This window comes from Nasonia vitripennis, assembly GCF_009193385.2.
Source record: "Nasonia vitripennis strain AsymCx chromosome 1 unlocalized genomic scaffold, Nvit_psr_1.1 chr1_random0003, whole genome shotgun sequence".
NCBI lineage: Eukaryota > Metazoa > Arthropoda > Insecta > Hymenoptera > Pteromalidae > Nasonia > Nasonia vitripennis.
Genome location: NW_022279589.1, coordinates 1,532,382 through 1,552,163, shown reverse-complemented (window position 1 = coordinate 1,552,163; position 19,782 = coordinate 1,532,382). Strand labels below are relative to the sequence as shown.

Below are 19,782 nucleotides of genomic sequence, written 5' to 3'. Positions count from 1 at the left end.
TTAACGTACAATAATGAATTTAAACCTAAAAAAACAGAAAAAAACCATAAAAAACAGATATAAACTATAAGAATTAATTATTTTAAAAAATCAATGAAGTTAGCATGTGTTCTACTTTTAATTAAACATATAATAATAGAAAAAAAAAATGAATGAAAAACCAATATTATTGAATATCAACATGCATAAATAGATTTTAATCACAAGAAACGTTAATGAATAAGAATAAACGATTGCTGCACAAAATTTGTATTTAAATTATAAATGTCTGAGTAAAATATAAAATTGATTTTAAAAGCATTCGTTTTCAATATTAATTAGATTTTTTCATTAATGAGAAGGAAAAATGTGGGGAATATATATGATAGAAAAAATTATTGTAAAACATGTAAAAAATAATTTATTAAAATATACACATCATTAATCACCGAGACATCCTCTTTTTATTTTACAAATGTAATTTTTTGCATTTACTGCCATTAAAATACACTGCCCCTTCAAATCTTCTAATTGACATACATCTAGTTTGTTATATTTAATTATACATTCTTTAATGTGACTAATGTGACGTAAATTAAAGATTGGTTTTTTTTTTTAATATAATAGGATTAAAAAAAACCACTATTTTATTTTGACTGTCGTCATAAAAAAAACATATTTTCTTTATAATACCTGTATGACCAGTCTTTGTTTCTATAATTGAATCATTAATTTTTAAATTTTGTGCATACGCACTGGTTGTGTAACGAATTCCTTTGTAAATGAGCTTTTTGTAACTGCAACATATACCACTATAACCCAGTTGTTGTTCTTCTTCAGATAGTTCATAACTCGTCCCATTAATTAAAATAGCTTTGTCAACTCTTACATAATATTTCAGACGACTTTCAAAATCTTCAGTAAATTCAACAACTCTATTTCCTATCTCGAAATTTTGGCAAAATGAAGGAATTGATCTGTAGAACATGTATCTTTTTGCTATCTGAACTGGTATATCAGTAGGACTGGTTTTCATCTGTAAAAGTAATCGATTTTCGTTTTCAAAAGCAAATGCATCGTGCACATATAAAGGTCCTAAATTAATTACACTTCTTGTAAGGTGCAGCAATAAATGAATATTGTATGTCATCTGTTCTTTACCAAAATAGCTTTGGAAGTAGACGACAAATTCAACTAATAAATTTTGTGCAACACTTAATTTTTCAGGTATGATAGAATCACTTATTAAAATTTCTATTGCTGCTACGAGTTTTGACAAGTGCGTTAAATACTTGTTTGGAATTATTCCCTGTAAGGATACAAGACTGTAATTAAGTAACCAAGAACGCCATTCCGAGGCTTTCCATGAATTTCTGTTAGTCAAAGATCTACACGTCCTTGTAATTATTTTTGGAGATTTAAATGACAGAAGGCGAGCATCAATGACTGATAAATCATTTGGTGCTCCTACGTAATAAGGTTCATGACATCGGCCTAAAATTAAATTTGTGTATTGTTCTGTCACACCTAGATATACACAATGCATGCTATCCGGAGTCATTCCATCACTTAAATTGAAATACTCCAAATTTAATAATATGGATGGTCCTTTTACTCCATTAACCTCTTGCGTCTCAATCTGTCCAGATTGTGAATTCACTGATCTCGTTAAAATCATATCCTGAACAATTTTATCATGAGTTCGGAGCAGATGTACATTTTCATCTATTGGATATTTCCTAGTTCCTTCGACATTTTCTGTTGGATGGTAACAAAATGTACAACCAAAAATTCCATTAAACTGCTTCATATTTAATAAAGAACATCTGCAAACAGAATCCACACAACAGCATAAGGCTATAAATTTTGATTTTATTGTTTCATCATCCATTTTCCATTCTATTCCTTCTATTGCGATGACATTTAATTCTGTAATTATAGGCTGCAAAAAAGTATTCAAAACCGGTTTTTCCTCGTTTACCCATAAACCTACTAATATCATATGTTTGTCTCTTATTTTTGGTGGTAACTCATTGATTTTTAGATAAACTGGCCATGCACTCACTTTGCTCGAGTCACTAGTTTGACACCCATCAGTGTTTAGTATATATGAAAAATTCCATTTGTCGTGTAAAACATTCCAGGTAAAGATAAATATTCATACAAGTCGCCGTCATACACATCTTCAATATTCTTACTGTCTTGTTTTTGTCGAATATACTTATACTGAAGGTGTTTATTGATCATCGGATTATCCAATAGTTGTTTTAGTTGTGATTTTATATTCAGTGTTAAAAAATACGGAGATTTCTTAACATTTTCTATCACATGTTCACAAGAAGGACAAACTATAGTATTTGAAAAATGTGAACGATTTCCAATATAAATTTTACATACTGGACAATAAATATGATAATTAAACCACTTTTTATTTTCAGGAAAGAAATTGAACAATTTGTATTTACTTAAATGTATGACATCTTCGTCAAATAATTTATTAATTAAATTAAAAATATCAAGCATGGCTGTCCAAGTAAGAGAATGACGTACGCCTAGCATAATGCACATTAAAATAATCTCACCATACCTGACGTTTGTTTTTTTCTGCAATTTTTTGTTTAAATACTGATTTTTCTTAAATTGTTTTGTAATTGATTTGTTGTTTTCTTCTTCGTAAACTGTATTTTCTTCACAGCTTTCACTTTGTACACTTTCTTCACAAATTTCACTTTGTACACTATTGTTATTTGTGAAAGCATTAATCCAATCTTCGTTATTATTATTTTCCATTTCACTGTAAATAAAACAATTCTCTCCAATATGTGTGAAGTCTTCAGACTGATAATCTAGATTTTGAACAGGCAGAGAAACAGGAGATTGTATATCATGAGGTAATGAATCATGATTTTCTTCCTCACTGATTTCGCTATTCTCAAGTAAACTCTGAAAATAAAACATTGTTCTTTAAGTTTAGAAAATTTTAGTTTACCTACGTTTTATGTTAAATTCGTAAATAAAATGTTTATAGCTTACTTACTTTTAACATTTTATGTTTATACAAGTACTCTGTAGATTTAGGAATTCGTTTTTTGCAAGTTGGATCCATCCAATTTTTATACCCCTTTCCTTTCCTTCTTGACATTTTTAAAGTAAAAAATCGTTTTAATTTTTTTTTATTCAAGTTAAACTTTTGAGCAAAGTGTGTATACAATTTGATTTACCAGCTACACATAACCTAAGAAATATACATATGGTATAGAGAGTACTATTTCATACATAGTGTACACACATCGTAAGCATGTTCCGTGTACACTGCACAGGTAAGCATGTTCCGTGTTCCGTTTTTCCATTCCTGTGCCGCGAAGCCCGCGACTGTGCGTGTGCCGTGAACATAGCTATGCAGCCGACGGTAGCGCAAAAGTGCACTTCGGACGGATACCGTGCGATGGGCGCACTGAAGAATCAGCAGCAACATTGTTTCATTCTTTTATTAATTAGTTTATTAATTAATTTTGCCGCCCAACGTCGATGGTATACAGTGTGTGTTCGTAGCTCGGCGGATCATGGTCCATGGATGACGGAACGAAATGTGAATCGACAGTTTTAATAAAACGAACGGACCCATACATGCAGGTTCAGTTCACAGTTTGATATATATATATAGTTCGCAGGTATAATACACCAATACGCGTGTAATACGATTGTAACCTCTTATGCATTTGTCTCCGATGTCCCGCTGAATATATTAGGAAAAAGCTCTGATCCGTCATTCAAAAAGTGAAAGTCGTAAAAAAAATAAAACTGCTTTTGCAAAATTTACATACACATGTAATTATGGCGGCAGAAACATTGTATGCATATGTCTATGTAAAGGCAAAAACAAAATACTACACTTTAGAAGAGTCTGATATTGTGAATTTTAGTTATGAAAATTTGGGAAACCAGAGTGTTGAATTTTCATCAAAACCATTCAAGTGCTATCTAAATGACTCAGAAAAACAGGAAGTGTGCCAAATTTTAATTGTAGCACGTACGTTATAACAAATTTACCTTTGATTTTATTTTGATATACATCATTTCATTAAATGTTGTTAATAAAAATGTACATTTTTTCAGAAAATGCCAAAGATTTGAAAAACTACTTGTCAAAACAAAGAGTGAAAGTACCAAATCTAAATAAATCTGATTTAGAAAAAACACCAAACTTGACACCCGCTGCTGAAAAGCATAAAGCTCAAAAAAATAAAAAGGTATGCAAATTTAATATCGTTTATCGATGCAATTCTGCCTATATATTTTGGTTTTTAATTACAATTTTCGGTATATGTTAATATTCATATCATATTTTTTATAGGTAGTAGCAAAGAAAAGAAAAATTGCATCTGAAAAGACAAATTCAGAGATTATCAGAGCTTATTCAAATGCGAGCGTTAGAACGACAGGTTTACCCACGACAAGCACACCAAAATCATTTTTAAGCATAAGCCCACCTAAATCACCTCCAAACGTATGTACTTTTTTATAGTATACATAATGTTCTTTGTATTTGTACTAATTTTATGCTTTTTGCAGGAGAATCAATCAGATGGTACATTTACGGATTCAGATATTGATCCATTAGCTGGAGATGACGAACAAGCAGGAAATCGCTCAGATTCACCTCCTTTTCAAAATATAGATGATGATGATGGAATGTCAGATAATGGGGAAGAAGAAGAAACTACAAATAGAAATGAAGAGAATGGAGCATCAGGTGAAAGTGATAATTCCTTGTTAGAGCGTACCAAGAAAGAATTTGAGAAAAAATTGGCAGAGGAAAAAAAGAAAAACACAATTTTAGTACGATCAAATCGACTTTTTCAAGAAAAATTACTGCAGCTAAATAAGAAGGCATGCAAAACTGCGCAAACAGGTTAGTTACAAAAAGTTCAAGCTTTGAAATCATAATACAAATTTATTTTTTATTTTTGAATTATTCATTTGAAATTATAATACAAATTCTCATGCAAAAGTGAAGCTCCTTACATGTCACAGCCTTCCAATGAGAGCGAATAACAAATTTTTATTAATTCAATTGCTCGGATGGCATGTTGTTTGTGGTTGGATTCTAAAAGTATTATGCCAACAACAAAGCTGAAATTTTGCATGATAATTTGTATTATGATTCTGAAGACATGCATTAAGTCAAGTGGCGCGGGAGCGCCACGAAGGCGAGTTTGAGAAGCAGACGACGCCGCGGCGCCCGTGACACTATTTACTTCTATATTGGTCTCTCGAATTTTCAATTAAGGAAATAAATTATTTATCATTCATGTAACCAGCTAATTTTGATAAATGTTTATACTGGTATGCCAAACTATGATTTTAAACCAAAATATCAGCAATAAACCAGCTTTAACATAATAAACAAGTATGCAGGTGAACAAAAATGCTGAAATCACTTGCTTAATTTTTCTTCAGCCCAAAAAGTGGTAAGACCGTTAAGTTAGCTGCGTGCAGTTTGACCGAGTGGTTAGACTGTGAAGTTGGCCGCACAAGCTATTGAGCCTACATTGTCTGCTCCTCTGCTTGAATTATAAATGTGTGCTCCGTAGTATTCGGTGTTTTGGTGTAAAAATCTTTCAAGGAAGGTGTCTAGATAAATAGGGTAGCTGATGACGACGTCTAGGTGGTGCGCTCCGTGATTTTTGGTGTTTAGATAAATAAATCATACGAGGACGGCACCTAGGTGTACAGGGCGGCCGATGGCGAGGTCTAGGTAGTTCGCACCGTGGTTTTTGGTGTCTAGGTGTTGAAATAATTCGAGGGCGGTACCTAGGTGTACAGGGTGGCCGATGACGAGGTCTAGGTAGTTCGCTCCGTGGCTTTTGGTGTTGAAATAATTCGAGGGCGGTGTCTAGGTGTACAGGGTGGCCGATGACGAGGTCTAGGTAGTTTGCTCCGTGGTTTTTGGTGTCTAGGTGTAAAAATCACTTGAACGCGGTGTCCAGGTGTACAGGGTGGCCGATGACGACGTCTAGGTGGTGCGCTCCGTGATTTTTGGTGTTTAGATAAATAAATCATACGAGGACGGTATCTAGGTGTACAGGGCGGCCGATGGCGAGGTCTAGGTAGTTCGCACCGTGGTTTTTGGTGTCTAGGTGTTGAAATAATTCGAGGGCGGTACCTAGGTGTACAGGGTGGCCGATGACGAGGTCTAGGTAGTTCGCTCCGTGGCTTTTGGTGTTGAAATAATTCGAGGGCGGTGTCTAGGTGTACAGGGCGGCCGATGGCGAGGTCTAGGTAGTTCGCACCGTGGTTTTTGGTGTCTAGGTGTTGAAATAATTCGAGGGCGGTACCTAGGTGTACAGGGTGGCCGATGACGAGGTCTAGGTAGTTCGCTCCGTGGCTTTTGGTGTTGAAATAATTCGAGGGCGGTGTCTAGGTGTACAGGGTGGCCGATGACGAGTTCTAGGTAGTTCGCTCCGTGGTTTTTGGTGTCTAGGTGTAAAAATCATTTGAACGCGGTGTCCAGGTGTACAGGGTGGCCGATGACGAGGTCTAGGTCGTGCGCTCCGTGGCTTTTGGTGTTGAAATAATTCGAGGGCGGTGTCTAGGTGTACAGGGTGGCCGATGACGAGGTCTAGGTAGTTTGCTCCGTGGTTTTTGGTGTCTAGGTGTAAAAATCACTTGAACGCGGTGTCCAGGTGTACAGGGTGGCCGATGACGACGTCTAGGTGGTGCGCTCCGTGATTTTTGGTGTTTAGATAAATAAATCATACGAGGACGGTATCTAGGTGTACAGGGCGGCCGATGGCGAGGTCTAGGTAGTTCGCACCGTGGTTTTTGGTGTCTAGGTGTTGAAATAATTCGAGGGCGGTACCTAGGTGTACAGGGTGGCCGATGACGAGGTCTAGGTAGTTCGCTCCGTGGCTTTTGGTGTTGAAATAATTCGATGGCGGTGTCTAGGTGTACAGGGTGGCCGATGACGAGGTCTAGGTAGTTTGCTCCGTGGTTTTTGGTGTCTAGGTGTAAAAATCACTTGAACGCGGTGTCCAGGTGTACAGGGTGGCCGATGACGACGTCTAGGTGGTGCGCTCCGTGATTTTTGGTGTTTAGATAAATAAATCATACGAGGACGGTATCTAGGTGTACAGGGCGGCCGATGGCGAGGTCTAGGTAGTTCGCACCGTGGTTTTTGGTGTCTAGGTGTTGAAATAATTCGAGGGCGGTACCTAGGTGTACAGGGTGGCCGATGACGAGTTCTAGGTAGTTCGCTCCGTGGTTTTTGGTGTCTAGGTGTAAAAATCATTTGAACGCGGTGTCCAGGTGTACAGGGTGGCCGATGACGAGGTCTAGGTCGTGCGCTCCGTGGCTTTTGGTGTTGAAATAATTCGAGGGCGGTGTCTAGGTGTACAGGGTGGCCGATGACGAGGTCTAGGTAGTTTGCTCCGTGGTTTTTGGTGTCTAGGTGTAAAAATCACTTGAACGCGGTGTCCAGGTGTACAGGGTGGCCGATGACGAGGTCTAGGTCGTGCGCTTCGTGGTTTTTGGTGTCTAGGTAAATAAATCATACGATGACGGCGTCTAGGTGTACAGGGTGTCCGATAACGAGGTCTGGATAGTTCGCGCCGTGGGTTTTGGTGTCTTGGCGTAGAAATAATTCAAGGGTGGTGTATATCAACAATCAGTGATCTCATGTTAGTGATAAAAATGTTACAAAAAAGCTTTGATCTAAAGGTGCTAAATATGCTTATATTTTATTTCTACGACGTCGAATATGAAATACTCAAAAAATTTTACTAAAAAGGATTGAAATCTCTAAAAAAAATAACTTTTAAAAAAGTAAAAAGTTAGGCAAGTTTAATATATTTCGCAACAAAATTACAGATTGAAAAGTACTAAGATCAATCAAACAAAGTCAAGTTTATTATATTTAATCGTGATGAAGCAAGGAACAACTCTCAAGATAAGTATTACGTAACTTGCCATGCCCGTTTAATTTTGTTTATTGGTGAACAACTAAAATTTCCTTTTATGTATTAGAACGTCATACAAACACCATAAGTACAATGAAACGGGCATGGCAAGTTACGTAGTAATTATCTTGAGAGTTGTTCCTTGCTTCATCACGATTAAATATAATAAACTTGACTTTGTTTGATTGATCTTAGTACTTTTCAATCTGTAATTTTGTTGCGAAATATATTAAACTTGCCTAACTTTTTACTTTTTTAAAAGTTATTTTTTTAGAGATTGTATTTACCTGGAGTTTCATACTTTTACTTATTCGTGTTAAGATAGTACCGTGCCTGTAGTCAAAATGAGCGTGCACGTGTAATTTCTTGTTTATTCACGATATTTATGTTATTAAAGAATCTGCATAAATGAACATCAACCAAATAATTAATATGCATTGGCATTAAATTACTTTATTCGTCATTATTATTAAAAATTTGTACTAATTAGACTTACTTTTAGAGGTTATTTAGTTAACTATCTTAATATAATAAAACAAACATCGCAAATTGTTTTATTTATATGCATAGATCATATGTAAATATATTTTTATTTTATTTTTATTCATAAAAATAGGTGCTAAAGCTGACAAGGAGTCTGAAAAACAGCCCACAAAAAAAAGAGAAGGATTCCCTACGCCAATAAATACAGGCAGTGGCATAATGGCTCGTGCCGAAGCAGTAGATAACGCATATTCTAAAGATGAGCCAAGCAAGTTTTATATTAATTTATGCTATGCTACTTGGGGATACAAAGATCTGTCTGAAAGATGCATAAAAAAATCTAAAAAAACATTGGATAAAAAAGTTCTTACACCCAAAAAGAAGAGGACGGTGAATCAACATTTTACTCACTACTTAGAGCACTATAATTACTCTGACTATTTAAGTAAAGTCTATACGTCAAAAGCAAATATATATGCTCATAGAGCTATCGTTAATGCCAAAGCTCACATGAAGCTGATAGAGCAGTATCCAGAATTAGGAGAAAGCAACGAGGATGCTAATACAGAAATGATAGAATTATAATAGTATTTTGATATTGTTGATTATTAATAAATATAATATTTTTATATTAATGCGCGAAGAGTAACAAAATATTTTTATATTTTTCAGACTTGTAAAAAATGTAAAAAATCAATAAAAATAATATATAATGACAAAATGCCTAATTCATGCAATTAATCTCCATGAAAATTATTCAATGTTTTAGATTTTATATTAATAATTCTGTAAATTATATTTGTTGTGCATCACTAAAATCGATCTGCTTTTATTAACTTATTATAGTATTTATTAGCTTTGCAAAATTATTTCCTATTTTTTCTTGCTTATTTCTGTATTTTTTAGTTTTTTTCTGTTTTTTTCGGTTATTTGTAACATAAATTAGTAGATTTTTATTTATGTTTATATTTTAATGCATTTTATTGTTTCGAATTTCCAAATTTGGTGGAAAAAATACATTTTTATACAAATTTTTTTATAACTTTTAACGCAATTATACATTTTTTAACATGTTTTAACAGAAATATTTAACTTACAACTACGATCAACATAAAAGTACAGAATAAAACCATAAAAAGCAGAAAAAAACAGAAAAAAACTAAAAAAAACTGCACATTTTTCCGCCAGGGTTAATGTCCATTTTTGGCCCATATAGCCCTCAATCTTTGGGCAAGATTGCCGAATGTTGAAATTCTAGATTAGATAATATTGTGGAAGGATTATATAACCTTTATAAATTTTTAAGCAATATTGCTGAGGGTCAAATGTCCGTTTTTTCATTGTATTTTTGCGAGGACCCCCAAAGCATTTATTCTATCTTAATATTTTATGACTATATTGCGCAATACTGTACATAATTATGCTGCAACTATGAGGCAACATTATTATCAGATTGAATAACGTTTCACTAACATTGCAATAATATTAAAAGTTTTTCGTATTAGTATACAAAATTTCTATACTGTCGCCTGATGGTGGCAGCAGTAGTATATTTAATGTTGTGCAATCTGAATATGCAATATAAAAATGGACATTTTGGTCCTCAGGAATATAGCTTGAAAATTTATGAAGGTTATATAATCCTTCCACAATATTATCTAATTTGGCCAATCAGGAAATTCAACATTCAGGTAATATTGCCCAAACATTGGGGGCTGTATGGGGGATTGCGTTTACAAAAAACAATAACAATATCACAGCAATATTGCTCAAAGATTATTTGCAATATTGCGTCAATATTGTAAAATAAAGGTATAAAAACATTAAATGAAAAATTTATATAAGCGTTTTTACGGGTTCTCATGCCGGTCGTTGCGGGAGGTACCATCCGGATGATACTTCCCGAAACGGGCATGAGAACCCGTGAAAACGCTATTATATAATTTTTTTAATTCAATGTTTTTTATCTTTATTTTACACTATTGAGACAATATTTCAAATAATCTTCGAGAAATATTGGTACAATATTGTTATTGTATTTTGGAAATGCAATCCAAAAACGGGCATGATGCTTTACAGCAAGATTGCTGGAAAATTTTCCGAAGGTTATATAACCCTGGTACAATATTTTCGAATCTGACGAATCTGCAAATGTAACCTTCAGACAATATTACCGAAAGATTGGGTGCTATATGGGATCGCTTCTGCAATATTTTTAACTACAAATATCACCTTTCGCAATATTTTAATTCAACATTTTTGTTTTATAAATATATTAATTTCGAAATCTCAGTTTATAAATTTTGAATTTCTTTTACCCTTTCTAATTTTTCTTTCTTTAAATTTTTACCCTTATCTCTTTACACCAATATTGCTTGACAGTATCCAGAATATTTAATAATCTGCCTGCAATATTTTCGAATTCGACGAATCTTGCAATGCAACCTTCAGACAATAATGTCGAAAGATTGGGTGCTACATGGGTGATTTTAGTAGCTAAGTCCACATTCTCGCACAAGTACCAAAATATATTATTCTTTACATATAGCATGTATAATTCAAACCGTGCAGTATTAATGAAATTTTTACTTATTAATTGATATTCAGAATATGTCATTTTATTTTTAGAAATTTTGTTTCTGGACACTTGTGGAACTAATCAAGAAACCTTGAAAGCTATTTTTAAAACAATTATGTGGGCTAATATTGACTGTTTATATCCACCTTATTTTTTGGGTAAGGTATTATGAAATTTTTATTTATATTCTTATACATACATATTAAATATATATCAATATCGACATTATATTAAAATTTTATATTCGGTCAATTTCGTAAAAACCCTCCGAAACTCGTGAAAAGAAATAATTAGATCTATTTTACGGTAAAAATGTTCTTTAAACTTAAATCATTCAAGTTACCAAAGAAAAAAAATCAAATTTCAAATAGTTTTTAGCAGTGAAAGAAATTAAAAAATGTCCGTCCGTCCGTCCAGATTTTTTTTTGCATTTATTCTACAAAACTTGATGTATTTATGAACAAAGAACTATTCATTGGTATAGACAGGTACATATGATAAAAATATACATTTATACCAAAACACATTTTTAAGATTTGGTCCAGGTAGATTGGAAACTGTGAAAACAATTTAAAAAAAATTATATTTGGTCTATTTTGTAAAAACCCTCTAAAAATAAAAACAAATTAAATCAAGTGGCGCGGTAGCGGCACGAAGGCGAGTTTGACAGGCAGACGAAGCGTTGGCGCCCGCGACACTATTTACTTCTATATTGGTATCCGAGATTTTACTTTTAAGAAAAACGATACTTTCCATAATTGTTTCTAAGTCATTTTTATATATTATTACATTCGTGTGCTAATCAGTGATTTTTAATAGAAGTTGTCAAAAAACGCTGTCATTTATATAATATAAACAATCTTGTATATGATTTGCTCAAATCATTATCTTTTTCTCCAGTGTGAAAGGACGGTGAAGTTAGCTGCGCATCAAAAATAATAGGGAATTGCTTTTCCACCTTTTTTACATATACTCACATTCCTCATATCATTGCGGGGTTACATACAAAAAAATATAACTGCGGCGTCCTATTAAATTAAGAGTTTATATTATAGGTATAAAAAACATTTAAGGGCGGTGTCCAATTGTACAGGGTAGCCGATGACGAGGTCTAGGTGAAGCGCTCCGTGGTTTTTGGTGTTTAGGAGTGAAAATCATTCAAGAGCAGTGTCTAGGTGTACAGGATGGCGGATGACGACGTCTAGGTAGTTCACCCCGTGGTTTTTGGTGCGTAGGTGTAAAAATCATTTGAACGCGGTGTCTTGGTGTACAGGGTGGCCGATGACGAGGTCTAGGTGGTTTGCACCGTGGTTTTTTGGTGTCTAGGTGAGTTTGATATTTGAATATGAAATACTCTAAACAAATTTAAAAAAAGGATTTAAATCTCTAAATAATTTAACTCTTAAAAAAGTAAAAGATTAGGCGAGTTTGATCTCAGTTCTTTTCTATCTGTAATTTCGTTTCGGAATATATCAAACTCGCCTAATCTTTTACTTTTTTAAGAGTTAATTTTTTTAGAGATTTAAATCCTTTTTTTAAAATTGTTTAGAGTATTTCATAGTCAAGTCGTATTTCAAGTCGTAAAAATAAAATATAATCATCTTTAGCACCATTCGACCGCAGTTTTTTTGTAACATTTTTATATGAAATCACTGATTGTTCTAATATACATCACCCTCGAATTATTTCTACACCTAGACACCAAAAACCACGGTGCGCACCACCTAGACCTCGTCATCAGCCACCTTGTACATCTAGACACCGGCCTTGAATAATTTTTACACCTAGACACCAAAAACCACGGGGCTAACTACCTAGACGTCGTTATCAGCCACCCTGTACCTCTAGACACCTTCCTCGAATGATTTTTACCCCTAGACACAAAAAACCACGGAGCGCGCTACCTAGACCTTGTCATCGGCTACCCTGGCAAGCTAGTTACTGTTACAGCTCCGGAACGCAGAGTATGCACTGGCAACTTCTTAATTCAAAATATCGTAATATATTATTATATTTTCTTGAGAAAGCAATTCTCATATGTATATAGCTTTGCGGCTAAATTCACGGTCCTAACACTTCTTGCGGATAACTTATCGGTCCTTTCACATTTCGGGCTGAAGAAGAAAAACGTAATTTTAGCATTTGTGGATTATACACTCACATATTATAAAAATAAACAGCCTTTTTACTAATATTTTTGTTGGAAATCATAATTTGGCTCAAAAAATATACTAATAAGTCGAAAAATCTTACGAACAGTAACAATAAGCATTTTTTTCTGTATCATGAAAAATCCGAACACCAATATAGTAATAAATAGTGTCACGGGCTCCGCGGCTTCGTCTGCTTCTCAAACTCGCCTTCGTGGCGCTACCGCGCCACTTGATTTAACTTGCCATGCCCGTTTCACTTTGTTTATTGGTGGACAACTGAAATTTTCTTTTTATGTATTAGAACGTCATACAAACACCGTAAGTACAATGAAACGGGCATGGCAAGTTACGTAGTAATTATCTTGAGAGTTGCTCCTCGCTTCATTACGATTAAATATGATAAACTTGACTTTGTTTAATTGATCTCAGTTCTTTTCTATCTGTAATTTCATTGCGGAATATATCAAAATCGCCTAACCTTTTACTTTTTCAAAAGTTAATTTTTCTATTTTACGGTAGAAATTTTCTTTAAACGTAAATCATTTAGGTTATTGAAAAAAAATTGTTAAAACTATCAAATTTCAATTAGTTTGTAACAATAAAATAACGTAAAAATGTCCGTCCGTCCGTCTGTTCGGATTTTTTTTTTATTTATTCCACAAAACTTGATGTATTTTATAAATAAAAAACTATTTAATGATATAGACAGGTACATGTGATAAAAATATACATTCCTACTAAAAAGCATATTCAAGATTTGGCCCAGGTAGATTAGAAGCTGTTAAAACAAAAAAAAAAATATATATAAATATGTAAAAAAAGATTTTAAGATTGGTCCAGATGAAAGGGATGCTGCAATTAAATATTTGGGCAGATATGCTGTTTTTTTTTAAACCATCTATTTGTGAATATAAGATGACGAATGCTTTATGTATTCATGCATATAACGGGATGCTGTGATTAAATATTTGTGCAGATATAATATATATATATTTTTTTAATTACTTGTTTGTGAATATGAAATGACGATTTATGTATTCATGTATATCTCAAAATGTTATCTGCAGATTCGATTTACATAAAAGGGATGCTGCAAATAATTACTAGTGTCGATATAATCGTTTTTTTTTCAAGATCCAAAGAATGCTGCAAATAATTTTTTGTGCAGATATGATCTCTCTTTCAAAGCTATCTGTTTCTGAATATAAAATAACCAATGCTGAATGCAGTCATGTATATCACAAGATCGTAATCTGCAGATTTATTCCTGATGGAAGGGATGCTGCGAAGAATTATTTCTGAAGATATGATCCTTCTTTTAAAGCTATGTGTTTGTAAATATGAAATGACAAAAAACATTATGTAATTATTTTCTTTATGTAAAGAGCACTCACATGAGTTTATCAGTAGAGGAAGATAAATTAATATTAAACGATATAAATTTGTTTTAATAAACCGTAACTTATAATCAAATAGATGTTTTAAACAAACATAACTATCAATTATATACTTTCATTAATGTATTACATATGTTTACTATAATATTCAAATATATTTTATACAAATTTACTGCACACCCCAAGTTGATGTAAATTTTCAATATTTTAACGTTTTCATTAATTATCTATAGTCATTCACATTGATTAATCTCGAATGGGATCTCTACTCTTAGGTATACTGCTCTTTTAGGTTTACTTCTAAAATACTCTGAGTTTGTTATAATTGAAAATTATTTTTTAAATAGTAAAACTGTATTCGAAAATAGATGCATTAAAGCATTCTGCATTTATTCCACAATCAATAAAGTGTCATTCTAATATAGACAACTAAATTTTATCTATTTATAAAATTTAAAAAATCAACTTTTTGCATGTGTATCGACCTTATTTCCTGATACAGGGGGCGGAAAATGTGCTTAAACGCACGCGGCACGTGCGTAATAGTGCATTTTACGCACACTATATCGTAATATATTTTAAATACTGTCTTATTTAATAATTTAGATAATTATTAAATAAAATAATAATAAAATGAATTTATCTTTATATGAAGATATAAAATATGATTTTATATAAAATTACATAATTTTCCATACTTATATTGATCCTTAATGGAAAAAAAATTCTGCACATTACAGCCCTGCTAAATGGGAATCGATTAAAATCAATAGAGAAATCAATGGATTTTAATTGCTGTTTTCCATCTATTTATTTTAATTATTGTTTTTCATATTGAATTGAATCGATTTCTATTGACCCTATCGAATTTAATCTAGTTTTAATGCAAAAATGGCGCTTAAGACTCACCATTCAATTCAATAAGATGTCTTATCGATTTCAATGCACTTTGTTACGTCAACCTAGACTGGCCGGTCAACGCACACGCGGATAGCACGTTCAACCAACGAAGTACCTTACCACGGTAATTGAGAATATTCCACAGCAGACATAACAGAGGCCAACGAACCAACAACGGTCGGCAACGCAGAGCACGACAAAATAACCAAGCCACTGACACGCGCGGCCGCAGATGAAAGGGCAACGATCCTGAATAAATCAGGTCAAACAAGGGGAGACACCCCAGAGCTACCGGACAATAAGAAGGCCATAAATCTCGGACAAACGACCAAATAAGTGAAAATTGATACAACAATGAGGGAAATTACAATAAAGAAAACCATTACAGCTGGTCAGGCTAGAGGCCGCGCACTGAGGGACACTGATTAATTAAAGGGGCGCCCACCCCTGCTGAGACATACACCCTCCCTAAATCCTGATTGGCCAGAACCTTCCCTATGCTTATGCATTACCCTCATCCCTATAAATACCAATGGAGAGTAAGGAGGAGTATCTTTTCGTATTCCGGAGTTCTTACTGGTAGGACGAAGCTCTGCCCGACTCGCGACTTAAACTATTTTTCTGTAATCGGACTTAGAGTCAGAGCGTTCGCCAAGTTTTTGGACATAGTCATATTTCTACCTCAGACACGAGTTGTACTCAGTCGAGGACTTGTATATTGTACCATTTATAATCTGACGAGTTGAATAAATCATTTCTCTCAATTACTTAATCCTTGCGTACGAATTATTACATTTCAAATTCCGCGCCCTTTGAGATGAGCTACAGCACCAGAACGAGAGCGAGCCACCCTATCGGTTACTACAAGTCAGCTTCGTCAAGGTAAGTCGTCTCTCCTATCAATCTTCTAAAATTCACGTCAGTGTCGCATGCAACGTTATTGTGTCAGTACATAATGTTTAAACCTAGCTAGTCCAATACATTTAGAAGTGACTCTGAGTTTCGTTACTCATTGAGCTATCACTATCCCACAGTCACCCGAGCTACCGGTAAAGTCGCGCGCTTCTTTACCTTTCCCTAGGCGGTATAGCGTGAGCGGACTGCGCTAAATGAAAGGTCTCATCGACTCGGAATTTGTAATTATTTCTATCGTGCGAGTATTCGCTCTGTGCGGCCACCCGGACATAACAACTTCTATGGACTATTTTTAACATCGAGTTTTCATCTGAAGATTTCAGACTGAAACAGAAGATAACTGAACAAAACAGAAATATTCAGCATAAGAATGTCGGAATCGAGACAAAGTCAACATTTATTTACAGGTGTTATAAGTTTTTTTTAGCTTTTTTTAGATTACTACAGATGGTACCAGATTCCAACAGTTTTCAACAGTTTCTTTAATTAGATTCTATTATCAAGTAGCGCGGTAGCACCACAAAGGCTACTATTTACTTCTATGTTGAGGTTCGTATTTTTCATTCCAAAGAAATAATTTCTAGTCTTTTATATATTATGTCTTATATGATGTTTTATTATGCCTAACTATGATTTTCAACAAAAATATTGATAAAAACTACCTTTGATATAATACGCGAGTGTCTCATTCACAAAATGCTTAAATCAAATAAAAAAATGTTAAGACCGTTAAGTTAGCCGCAACAAGTGTTAGGACCGCGAAGTTGGCCGCACAGCTATACACAGATAACTATTGCTTTCTCATCGGTTTCTTGCATGCTCGCTCACATATAGTTTTTACTGTCTAGGTGTAGAAATAATTCGAAGGCGCTGTCTAGGTGTACGGGGTTGCCGATGACGAGGTCTAGGTGGAGCGCTTCGTGGTTTTTCGTATCTGTGTAAAAATAATTCAAGGGCGGTGTCTATATGTACAGGGTGGCCGATGACGAGGTCTAGGTGGTGCGTTTATTGGTGAACAACTAAAATTATCTTTTTATATTAAAACGTCATAAAAACACCATAAGTACAATGAAACAGTTATGGCAAGTTACGCAGTACGTATCTTGAGAATTGTTTCTAATTGATCAGTATATAATATAACTTAAAGTTAAGTAAGCCCTTTATTGACTAAAAAAATGTTGTTTCTTCATTATGATTAAATATAATAAACTTGACTTTGCTTGATTGATCTCAGTTCCTTTTTATCTGTTATTTCGTTGTGGAACATCAAACTCGCCTAACCTTTTACTTTTTTAAAAGTTAATTTTTTTGATGTTATCAAAGGCGTGTTTTTAAATAAGTTAAGAAAAATGTGTAGAAATCCGAAGAAAATGTTTTAATTGGGAACGAACTAGTGAACGTAAAAGACAGTAATTATAAAATGAAGAAAACTATTTTGAACTATGAAAAAACTATTTTCTTCACTTATTAATAGATATTGTCTGTTGTATTAATTTTTTTATTTATTTTCTGTTTTGTAAAATTTTTACCCGAAAAATAATAAATCTAACTGAAGAATCTATCAAACTAAATAAAACTGAACACAATAAAAGATTACTGTTATCTGTGTCTCAATTCCGACATTTTGCTGATATCATCTGCAGTTCATAACGTTTTTTTTTTCAGTTGTTTTCATTTTTCATTTTCGTTAAGGATTTTAGATATCGTTATCATTTAATATAAAAGTATAAATATCGTATTATGTATTACATTTTAGTACAGAATATTAATGTTATGATTGTTATAATTTCACAATTTACATTATTTTATAAATGTAAATAAAAAAATGTTCAATTAATATAATTTTTTGTTAAATTTTGTCAATATAATTAATACTGTCATCAAATAATTACAAAGAGTTTAAAAACATTTTTTAATATTTAAAATTTATTTCTTTTTTATTCTATAATTTTAAAGCCGGTCCTGTGCACTAATAGCTATAACTAAACTACTTTTATAGAATGTTGGCTGTATTAAATATATTCATTTATACTCGACGGTAATTAATTCTTATGCTTTTGATTGGTTAGAATTTATCAATCTAGCATTCTGATTGGAGCATTTCAAAAATGTTTCACAAGAATTAACTACCATCAAGTGTATATCTAATATTTAACAGTATATTTAATAATGACACGTAAAATAATATAATATCATCACAATTAATTTAATAAATCGCGTGCAAAGCGAACGCTTTTTGCTAGTAAATATATTTATATGTTATATAATTGTAAGCATCGTTTTATTTTGATATTTTCTTATCCCTTCTATTCCCTCTTTTATTCCCCATTACTCAATAAGAACAAAATCGTATCTATTATTTCTAGCCCCTACTCTCCTTACTTAGTTCTTCGATCCTCTTCACCTTCCTTTACCCCTTTCCGCTTTTCCTTTAAGCCACCCCGAGTTATTCTAACTATAACCTAATAATGTTGGAAATCAATCCATATAACGATCGGTACATACTGAAGTATGCAAGGGGTAAAGGTTTGTGTTGTCTTTTTTTTAATTTTATTGTTCAAAATTTCTTTCAAATTATTTATCACAATTTTATAGTTTGTTACGCTTAAGTGCTAACTTTATGTTGCCAGAAAGAACTGCTTATGGTACGAATAAGCATGTTTTAGCAGGTTTAAGGCAGACACTGCTTAGAATATTATACGATAAGCGTGTCCCCAGTGACATTTCATGGTACGACGAGTTAAGCGAAATGTATCATTTATATCGTAATATACTATTATGACATAATCAAATTATATAATATTATGGTTATTTTCAAAAATGGATTTTGTTTTGAAGTTAATTCATTTGAAAATAAAATGATTGATACTGATTAATTCTTAACAATTAGAAGTTTTCATTCAATAATCGCTTAGTGCCATATAACTACGGGAATCCGAGATACAAATCCTTCTCCCCTAAAACACTATCATATACCATCCTCCACCTAACAGAAATACTTTTACTCTAAGAATGGTTTTGACGTAACAATTAACTTCACAAATTTTTGTAAGAACGAAGTGTACAATCAATCGTGTAATTTGTATAATAATATGGATTTATTTTCCACTATACTATCAAATGATTTAACCAGCACACAAAAAAAGTAGTAGTACTTTTGACTAAACACATATATCCCTGAATAAATATTTTGGTGCGCTAAATGCAAATTCGGTATTTATTTTGCCCATACATCCTCGTATGAAAATTTTTATAATAATGCGAAAATAATTTAAGGTTATCGCAATATTAATTAAATATTGTACAATCTAGTAGCAATGTTCCTCGAATAGTTGCAGCAATATTAATAAGGTTCCGTGCAATATTGCGAAATCTGTTAATGGAATCTTTAGGCAATGTTCCCAAAATATTGGGACCTC

At 33.1% G+C, this 19,782-nt stretch overlaps 3 protein-coding genes across 7 annotated transcripts in view; 2 read left to right on the top strand and 1 right to left on the bottom strand.

The window, feature by feature from the left end:
- Positions 1-19,782, top strand: part of LOC107981322 — a 526,190-nt gene that overhangs the window by 4,760 nt on the left and 501,648 nt on the right. For 2 of the 3 annotated variants that reach the window (XM_031930377.2, XM_031930447.2), the window contains exon 2: positions 11,049-11,156. The exons of the other annotated variant lie outside the window; for it this stretch is intronic. In XM_031930377.2, the coding sequence (XP_031786237.1) occupies positions 11,049-11,156 (108 nt within the window). The remainder of the gene's footprint in view (positions 1-11,048; positions 11,157-19,782) is intronic. 3 annotated transcript variants of the gene reach the window in all.
- On the bottom strand, positions 375-3,262 carry LOC116417588. 3 transcript variants are annotated; one of them, XM_031931338.2, is made up of 2 exons: positions 3,017-3,262; positions 375-2,922 (listed from the first exon to the last, which is right to left on the bottom strand). In XM_031931338.2, exons 1-2 carry the CDS (start codon positions 3,119-3,121, stop codon positions 2,080-2,082), a joined length of 948 nt encoding a protein of 315 aa, XP_031787198.1. In that variant the 5' UTR covers positions 3,122-3,262; the 3' UTR covers positions 375-2,079. The 3 variants fall into 3 exon arrangements, with proteins under 3 accessions (XP_031787198.1, XP_032457140.1, XP_032457141.1); XM_032601249.1 differs by having other exon boundaries at positions 3,017-3,139; XM_032601250.1 differs by having other exon boundaries at positions 375-2,941; positions 3,017-3,129.
- LOC116417454 lies at positions 3,632-9,141 on the top strand. The gene is made up of 5 exons (XM_031930617.2): positions 3,632-4,009; positions 4,096-4,229; positions 4,334-4,486; positions 4,552-4,891; positions 8,554-9,141. The coding sequence occupies exons 1-5, from the start codon at positions 3,814-3,816 to the stop codon at positions 9,003-9,005; spliced, it is 1,275 nt and encodes a 424-aa protein (XP_031786477.1). The 5' UTR covers positions 3,632-3,813; the 3' UTR covers positions 9,006-9,141.

Coding starts and splice junctions, on each gene's coding strand:
- LOC116417588 (XM_032601249.1), bottom strand. CDS start 1,981: ATGATATTAGTAGGTTTATGGGTAAACGAGGAAAAACCGGTTTTGAAT.
- LOC116417454 (XM_031930617.2), top strand. CDS start 3,814: ATGGCGGCAGAAACATTGTATGCATATGTCTATGTAAAGGCAAAAACA. Junction 4,010..4,095: donor CCAAATTTTAATTGTAGCAC/GTACGTTATAAC, acceptor ACATTTTTTCAG/AAAATGCCAAAGATTTGAAA. Junction 4,892..8,553: donor ATGCAAAACTGCGCAAACAG/GTTAGTTACAAA, acceptor TCATAAAAATAG/GTGCTAAAGCTGACAAGGAG.